This window comes from Lithobates pipiens, unplaced genomic scaffold (assembly GCF_037356315.1).
Source record: "Lithobates pipiens isolate NorthernLeopardFrog02 unplaced genomic scaffold, aLitPip1_a1.2 Scaffold_8, whole genome shotgun sequence".
NCBI lineage: Eukaryota > Metazoa > Chordata > Amphibia > Anura > Ranidae > Lithobates > Lithobates pipiens.
The window spans coordinates 19986625-19996290 of NW_027507903.1; the positions used below are offsets into that span (position 1 = coordinate 19986625).

General features: G+C 52.7%; 1 protein-coding gene across 1 annotated transcript; it reads right to left on the minus strand.

The window, feature by feature from the left end:
• Positions 1-1756: 1756 nt before the first annotated feature.
• On the minus strand, positions 1757-8984 carry LOC143960072 (uncharacterized). The gene is made up of 3 exons (XM_077468349.1): positions 8775-8984; positions 4639-5555; positions 1757-1774 (listed from the first exon to the last, which is right to left on the minus strand). Exons 1-3 carry the CDS (start codon positions 8893-8895, stop codon positions 1757-1759), a joined length of 1056 nt encoding a protein of 351 aa, XP_077324475.1. The 5' UTR covers positions 8896-8984.
• Between the last annotated feature and the right edge of the window lie 682 nt (positions 8985-9666).

The window sequence follows — 9666 nt, forward strand, 5'->3', positions numbered from 1 at the left end:
TTTAAACTTGCAGTAACGCAATGAAATATACGGCGTTAAACTTGCAGTAATGCACAGAACTATATGGCGTTAAACTCTTGTAACCCATTAGTCCCAAAAATTTGAAGTAATATCAAAGTAAACCGCCGACAACAATTTTTTATTTAAAGGGGTTGTAAAGGTAAATGTTTTTTCAAGTTAATGCATTCTATGCATTAAGGTGAAAAAACATCTGACAGTGCCTGCGCCCCCAGCCCCCCCGTTTTACTTACCTCACCCCTCGAAAGTCCTGCGCTCGTCCCCCGACATCCTTTCCACCGTTCAGCCTGGCTGCTGATTGGCTGGAGTGGATGGATGGAAAGCAGCGCAGCCATTGGCTCGCGCTGCTGTCAATCACATCCACTGACGCGGCGCGCTGGGGGCGGGGCCGTGTGATACAGCAAGCTATAGCCGCCGGCTGTATCACGGGAGCGCGCCCGCAGATGCTTCTCACCATGCGAGGGAGCTCGCATGAACATGAGAAGTACCTGCGGAAGGAAGCAGAGACAGCCACTGAGGGACCCCAGAAGACCCCAGAAGACCAGGTTCGGGGCCACTCTGTGCAAAACGAGCTGCACAGTGGAGGTAAGTATAACATGTTTGTTATTTTAAATTTAAAAAAAAATTCACTTTACAATCCCTTTAACTTTTACCTGAAAGGCAAAGTTATAATGTGCTAGTACAGTGCATTCTGTAAGTATGCGCAGCACTTCTCTTTTTTCCACATTTTGTTGTTACAGCCTTATTCCAAAATTAATTCAATTAATTATTTTCCTCAAAATTCTACAAACAATACCCCATAATGACAACGTGAAAAAAGTTTGTTTGAAATGTTTGCAAATTTATGAAAAATAAAAAGCGAAAAAAAAAATCCCATGTACATTAGTATTCACAGCTTTTGCCATAACACTCAAAATTTAGCTCAGGTGCCTCCTGTTTCCACTGATCATCCTTGAGATGTTTCTACAACTTGATTGGAGTCCGCCTGTGGTAAATTTAGTTGATTGTACATGATTTGGAAAGGCACACACCTGTTGTTATGGAAATATAGATGTACGCTATGCACACAACCAGATCTCCTGTTTCTAATAATTAATAACATTTTGTCTAAATTATATAATGCATCTTACCTAAAAACCCACTCATCCGAGTAAACAGACATCACAAGCATTCTTACGTTCTCAACTCGGTCAGCATCTCTGCCTTCCTGAACCGTGCATCTGCTTTTATTTACATATCAACAGGAAGCCTGGAGGGTTTGCCTCCAACAGCTAAACCCCTCCTACACAGTTTGTGACCTCACAGGAAAATGAACAACACAGGATGTGAATGACCATATAAGGACATGACCAAATAAAGACATGACACAGAATAAATTAATTTATACAATAACCAATGAATGATGACTACAATTCCATTGATAGGAATCCTTAATATACATTGTTCCAGAGAACAATGCATACCTGGATTATGTTACCCTTCCTTGTGGATGGAAGGTTATCTGCAGGTGCACGCTGCGAATCTCGACATGTGCTGATCAGACACAGCAGAGACAATGAGCGTACATCGGCCCATAACCGATCCTTGCAGAGCAAGCATATCCCCTCAGACGATCGTCTGTGCAATGTACAGGGTCCCTTTCACAGGCAGACATACCCCCACTCTGCAAACACCTCTCTCCAATCCCAGGAAGTTTTCCACTACCTAATGGATCTCAACCAGCATCAGTCTGCCCCAGTCAGCTCTTTAGAGCAGGCTGGGGGAGAACAAAAACTGGGGGGACTCTTATGACAATACATATTAAAATACATCCAATACATCTTCAGAAAATTTTCCACAACACTGTATATAGAAGGTCCCACAGCTAACAGTGCATGTCAGAGCACAAACCAAGCCATGGAGTCCAAGGAATTGTCGGTAGACCTCCGAGACAGGATTGTATGGAGGCACAGATCTGGGGAAGGGTATAGAAATATTTCTATAACTTTGAAGGTCCCAATGAGCACAGTGGCCTCCATCATCCTTTAATGGAAAAAGTTTGGAACCACCAGGACTCTTCCTAGATTGGCCCGCCCGGCCAAACTGATCGATTGGTGGAGAAGAGCCTTTGTCAGGGAGGTGACCAAGAACCTGATGGACAGCGCTCCAGTATTTCTCTATGGAGAGAGGAGAGCCTTCCAGAAGAACAACCATATCTGCAGCACTCCACCAATCAGGTATGTATGGTACAGTGGCCAGATGGAAGGCACTCCTCAGTAAAAGGCACATGACAGCCCACCTATAGTTTGCCAAAAGGCATCTGAAGGACTCTCAGACCAGGAGAAACAAAATTCTCTGGTCTTATGAAACGAAGATTGAACTCTTTGGCCTGAATGGTAAGCATCATGTCTGGGGGAAACCAGGCACCACTCATCAACTGGCCAATAGGATAAAGAAGATTTTAAGTGATAGCAAAGTAAACCGCTGACAATTTTTTTTACCTGAAAGGCAGTTATAATATGCTAGTACAGTGCATTTGGAAAGTATTCCGAGCACTTTTTTAAACTCTACAAACAATACTCCATGACTAGTGTAGTCTGAATGTTCCCCTTATACTATTCCTTATCTATTAGAAACGAGACCACACCATAGGTTGGAGTAAACTGGCCACAACAGCCTTTATTAAACATAACTCAAAATTACTCCAATAACTTGTAAATATGAAAATATATAAATATATAAATATATATATAAATATATAAATATAAATAACTTTATTAACATTAAACCACATTTAAATTAACATTAACTGCCCATTCTGGTGATCTCTGACGGTGACCACACTTAAGCCAATACCCAATCACTGCGGTACACCTGACCAACTTCCCAAAGGCCTCCACCTGTGACCGGTCGGAGACAACTTCCGCCAGTGAACATAACCGTATTCCCTCCAACGTTCAGGAATACCCAGAGGGGCCGATCGTTAGATGAGCCCCCCACACCCTCAGATCCCTTCTGAGTACCTGTCTACCGTCAGAAACCACCAGAAAACACACCGCCAACACGAAAAACTTTCAGCTGCCGTGACAACCGATGAAACCTGCAAAAGAAGAAAAAGACCAGCAACAAAACACCACAAAACAAACACATAACAATAGGGCGGGAGGGTGGGAAAACTGCCTCCTCTGTGTCACACTGGGCTCCGAATGATTCCTTAAAGCCACACCTCTCCCTTTTATGTGACCCCTCCCCTACACTGAACTTGTTTCCTGCAAACCTTTTCCTGAACTCCACCCATAAAGCTTAACCCTCTGTGTCCCTCATCCACACTGTCATGTCCAGCACTCCTTATATCATTGCATTCATAATCCGTGCTTCTCTTGACTAGTGTAGTCTGAATGTTCCCCTTATACTATTCCTTATCTATTAGAAACGAGACCACACCATAGGTTGGAGTAAACTGGCCACAACAGCCTTTATTAAACATAACTCAAAATTACTCCAATAACTTGTAAATATGAAAATATATAAATATATAAATATATATATAAATATATAAATATAAATAACTTTATTAACATTAAACCACATTTAAATTAACATTAACTGCCCATTCTGGTGATCTCTGACGGTGACCACACTTAAGCCAATACCCAATCACTGCGGTACACCTGACCAACTTCCCAAAGGCCTCCACCTGTGACCGGTCGGAGACAACTTCCGCCAGTGAACATAACCGTATTCCCTCCAACGTTCAGGAATACCCAGAGGGGCCGATCGTTAGATGAGCCCCCCACACCCTCAGATCCCTTCTGAGTACCTGTCTACCGTCAGAAACCACCAGAAAACACACCGCCACAGCCCGAAAGGGTGACCCCCTCAACCTTGAGGGCCGCCCCACACCCGAAGAGCTTTCTGTATGCCCTCCTGTAAGCCAAAGGACCAGAGGTCAATCCCCACATCCGATAGATGAACGCCATCCCGCCTAAGATAAAGCCCTACATTCACCTCCAATTCCCTGTGTCTTACCACAATGCCCCCGTTCTGCACTACAAACCGCCCAACAACCTTATTAACCCTAATCCTGGTTTTCTCAAGGCTGGCTAAAGACCTGGCCCCCCGCCACACCGTTCTGGCCACAATGTCTGACCACACCAAAATGGTGCCCGGGAAAAGGACTCGCATGCGCAACACATCAGCCTTGATATCCGCCAAAATGTCCTTCACTTTTCGAACTCCCAGGTCATTGCCCCCCGCATGAACGACCAGCACATCCGGGGGCCTATCCCTCAAAGCGAAACGCTCCACCTCCCTCATGACACGCTCCCACCTCATGCCCGGGAAACCCAACCACATCACCCTAGCTACCTCCCTGGGGATACCTAATTGCCTGCCTGCTGGTAGAGAATCACCTCTCCTGGCCCCCCAGCAGACGTACGAATGCCCCAGGATCCAAACGAGGCGTTGAGAACCTCCATCTGGAATGAAAACAAGAGAAATAACACAACAACCAAAGGAATGTTACAAGCACAGTCCTCCCCCCCATAAATCCCACAGCAAACAACCCCCAGCCGCACCATCCTTACCCCAGTAGCAACTGCGGCCGGACATAGGACCGGAACCTCCGGGACTCCCATCTACCAATCCGGCGAACCACCTCCTCCTCCAGCCCACATCGAGCCGCCTCCGTGGCCGCCCCAATCCGAAAGAGTGGGACGCGTAGTCCCGCTCATCCAAACCCACCGCCCTCAGGCATTGCCGAAAGACCGACACAAACTGAAAACGGGATAGAAAAGAGCCCTCCTCGTGCACCAAAAAGGGGCCCGCCCTCCCAGGCCGCACCGCCCGGAAAGCCCGTACCGCCGCCACCGGGCACACTACCGAGCCCGGCAGGGCGAGCAGCGTAATCGCCACTCCCTTGCCCCGTTGATCAGTCTTAGACCTACGCAACCGTATACTCACCCGATCCGCAACCACCTGCACGTCCTGATCCAACAGACCCCCAGCCACCCGTTTTGAGCGACACACCAACTCCCCAATCCTAAAAGCCCCATAAAACGCCAGCGAAAACGCTGCCGTAAACAGGACGGTCTCGTAAGCAGACGAGCAAACGTCCACCAGCCGAGAACAAATTGCCACCAGATTGTCAAATGACACCGGCCGGCGCGCATCCCTACCCTTCCAATCCCTCCTGTACCCCTTCAACGTTTGCCTCACCCAAAAATCCTTCGTCCCGTCCGGCTCCCCCCACAGTTTGAACAAAAAGGCCAACCCCGCCAGCTTCCGCTCAATAGATGCGGGAGACAGGCCCGTCTCAATGTTCCGGGCAACCCAGTACAATACCACCCAGCGCCGGTCGGAGCCCCGACCAGCCACTCCAACCTCCCGCAGGAACGCCCACCATTCCGCCCACACTCTAGAATAAGCGGACCATGTAGCCTCACTCAACGACCTTTTTAACCAACCTGCGGCGATTCCAAGGGAAGTTCCCACATCCACCCGGGGCATGGCGCCCCCGACTCCTCCGCTCCCGGCGCCAGCTGCCGGAACTTGTCCCACTGAAAACGAGAGAGCGAGTCAGCCAAAGAATTCTCCACCCCAGGTATGTGCACAGCATAAACGTAAACATTGAGCCGCAAACATCGAAAGACCAGGTGTCGCAGCAGCCGGATGACCGGGGGGGAAGAAGCAGTCATCCGATTGAGGACCTGGACCACCCCCATGTTATCGCAATTGATGCGCAACTTCAAATTACGAAACTCCGCCCCCCATAACTCCAATGCCACCACTATCGGGAACAATTCTAGCAAAACCAAATTGCCCAACAACCCCGCAACCTCCCATGAGCGTGGCCAAGGTTCCGCACTCCACCGACCCCGGAAAAATGCCCCATAACCCGTTGAGCCAGCCGCGTCAGTAACCAACTCCACATCGAAGTTGCTCACTGGCCCCGACATCCACATAGCCCGCCCATTATACGACTCCAAAAATTCATGCCAAGCCCGCAGGTCCTCCCGGTGTTCCCTTCGCAAACGCACGAAGTGGGTAGGGGCGGTTACCCCGGCAGTGGCCCCCGACAGCCGTCGGCAGAACACCCGGCCCATAGGGATGATCCGGCAAGCGAAATTCAGCTTGCCCAACAGGGACTGCAGGGCCCGAAGCTGAACCTTCGGCCGGCCCTGCATGCCTGCCAACTCCGCCTGCAGATCCCGTAATTTATTCTCTGGCAATCGACACTCCATTGCCACAGAATCAATCCCGATTCCCAGAAAACTCAATTCCGTCACCGGGCCCTCCGTCTTATCCCCCGCCAACGGCACCCCGAACCTGCCCGCAATGTGCTGCAACGTGGACAGAAGAATCGCACACACATTGGAGGCAGGCGGGCCCACGCACAGAAAATCATCCAAATAGTGGATGACCGACTCCAGGCCCGAAACATCTCTCACCACCCATTCCAAGAATGAACTAAAAGCTTCAAAATAGGCGCATGAAATGGAACAACCCATGGGCAGGCACAAGTCCACATAAAACTTGCCCCGCCAATGGCATCCCAACAGCCGGAAGCTGTCCGGGTGGACCGGCAGAAGGCGAAACGCCGATTCCACATCCGCCTTGGCCATGAGAGCCCCACGACCATACCGCCTGACCCACCGTACCGCCGCGTCAAAAGACGTGTAGGAAACCGTACACGCCTCCGGGTCAATGAAATCATTGACCGACCCCCCTTTTGGAAAAGACAGGTGATGAATCAAGCGAAACTTCCCCGGCTCCTTCTTAGGAACTACACCCAACGGGGAGACCACCAGGTCCCCCCACGGCTGCACTTCGAAAGGACCACCCATCCGGCCCAGCGCCACCTCTTTACCCAATTTATCATCCACCACCCCCGGGTGATCTAAAGCCGAACGCAAATTCCTGGCCAACGGCGGCACCCCTCCCAAAGAACAGGGAATCCTAAAACCGTCCCGAAAACCCAGAATTAACCCCCGCGCCGCCGCACCATCCGGATACCTATTTAGGAAAGGAAGCATCCTTCCCAGGTTCACCGGCGTCATCCCTTTTTTGACCGGCGGCACCGGCCCGCTGACCCTTTTTGAAACAGCGGGACAGGGGGTGGGTGCCGCCGCACCCAGAGCACTCGTGCTTGAAGCGGCACGCGCCTCCGAATTTACAAGCCCCTTCATTGAAGGGCCAGCACACCCCCCACTTCTTTCCGGCCGGCAGTCCCGAGGAAGACGCACTCCCGGCCCCCCCCTGAAGAAACGGAGTGGGCGCCCGCGGAGCAGACATAAGCCTCATCCAGAGGCTTATGTCCTTGTGATCCCACCGCAGGTCAGCCCGCACTGCCTTACGCTGACGAAACTGCTCATCATAGCGCAGCCAAGCCAGCCCTCCATACACTCGGTGAGCCTCCCCAATCGCGTCCAGGTAACAAAATAACGCCGAGCAATGCTCGGGGTTCTTTTCCCCTATCACGCTAGCCAAGATAGCGAACGCCTGAAGCCAATTTGCAAATGTGCGCGGGATCAGCCGATACCTACGTTTTTCCTCGTCGTCCTTCTTGGAACTGTCCGGCTTAACCCTGTCCAAATTAAATTTCTCGAGGGGGAGCAAAGAGAAAATCTCCACATACTCACCCTTGCCGATCTTGTCCCGCACCTCCTGCTTCAAATGCGCCCCCAATGGGCCTTCGAAACAAACATAGACTTCGCACCGGGCAGCATCCGCGATCCTAACCAGGTCAGACCGCGCCCCCGGGTCCGCGGGCACCGGGGGGACCCCCGAGCCCACGGCCCCCGCATCCATGCTCCCCGACACCGCAGCAGGCGGTGAATCCCGCGCAGGAATGACCTCCGCCCCCCCGGCCCCCCCCACATTACCCATCCAGGGGGCCACCTGAGGCGACCCGGAGCCCCCAGCAAACTTACCAACCAGGGCCTGCAGCCCCCCCAACAGCTCCTGCAACTGACCTGACGGCCCCCCCGGGGCCACAGGCCCCGCCCCCTGCGCTGAACCTGCCGCAACCCCCCCCAATACGTCCCGGGATCCCGTGGGCACCGCACCCCCCTGCGCCACCCCCATCAGATCCCGCAAGGCATCTGCCAGCAATGTAGACTCCCGCAACTTACCCGGGCCCCCAGGGGCCTCGGCGACCGTTACCAGTCCAGGTGCAGAAAAGGACCCCTCCTCCTCCTGGGACAGCTCGCTCTCCGAACCGACCTCTCCAGCGCGCACCGGGGACGCGGCCATCCCCCTGTGCTCCGCGCGGTCCATCCGGTCCCTGCGATCCGGGACTGCAGGCAATGTCCTCCTCCCCCCGCCGCCCCCGGCATGCCGGCGTCTAAAACCAGCCCTGCCAGGCACCTTGGCAGCCTTCTGCGACCCACCCTCCCCCCCTTCCAGCATGTGACCCCCCCGGAGCGCCCCCTTCCCCCCCACCGCGCGGATGCTGGCCCCAGACCCAGCATGCCGCAGATCCCCCGCCACGTGCACCCCCCCTTGGCCTGCCGACCCAGAGCCATCCACACTCCCCCCCACCTCCACCGGGCCCCGTGCGGTCCCGGCGCCATTTCCATGCGGCCGCGAAGCCCCGCCCCCCTCCGGTCGGCGGCGCAACGACCGCCCGGACCGGGGGGAACCGAGAACCTGCCGTTTTGCCGGGGGGACCGATCGGTCCACCCCCGGGCTCCGGGAGTCACGAGGCGGCCGAGGAGTAGGCCCAGGAGAAAAACGCGCCGGAGGCCGAGACCTCCGCGCGCGCAGTGGAACCTCACCTGTCCCGCCGCCGTCCACATCGCCGTCCGCCAGGTCACCCACACGGTCCCGCAGCCAGTCCGCACCGTGCACCTCCGCCGCCCGTCGCAGCCGCGCGAAGAGTCCCTCGAGGTCCGCCATAGCAGAGGAGCAGCGAAAAAACTGCCTCCTCTGTGTCACACTGGGCTCCGAATGATTCCTTAAAGCCACACCTCTCCCTTTTATGTGACCCCTCCCCTACACTGAACTTGTTTCCTGCAAACCTTTTCCTGAACTCCACCCATAAAGCTTAACCCTCTGTGTCCCTCATCCACACTGTCATGTCCAGCACTCCTTATATCATTGCATTCATAATCCGTGCTTCTCTTAATGACAACATGAAAGACGTTTGTTTGAAATGTTTGCACATTTATGGAAAATAAAAAGCAAAAAAAAAAAAAAAAAACGACATGCACATAAGTATTCACAGCCCTTGCCATGACATGATTTGGAAAGGCACACATCTGTCTATATAAGGTCCCACAGTCAACAATGCATGTCAAAGCACAAAACAAGCCATGAAGTCACTTTAACAGAGCTCCAGTGTTTCTCTGTGGAGAGAGGAGAACCTTCCAGAAGAACAACCATCTCTGCAGCACCCCACCAATCAGGCCTTTATGGTAGAGTGGCCAGACGAAAGCCACTCCTTAATAAAAGACACATGACAGCCCGTCTGGATTTTGCCAGAAGGTCACAAAATTCTCCAGGCTGATGAAAAAAATATTGAACTCTTTGGCCTGAATGGCAAGCGCCATGTCTGGAGGAAACCAGGCACCGCTCATCACCTGGCCAATACCATCCCTACAGTGAAGCATGGTGGTGGCAGCATCATGCTTTGGGGAGGTTTTTCAGTGGCAGGAACTCTGCCAACAT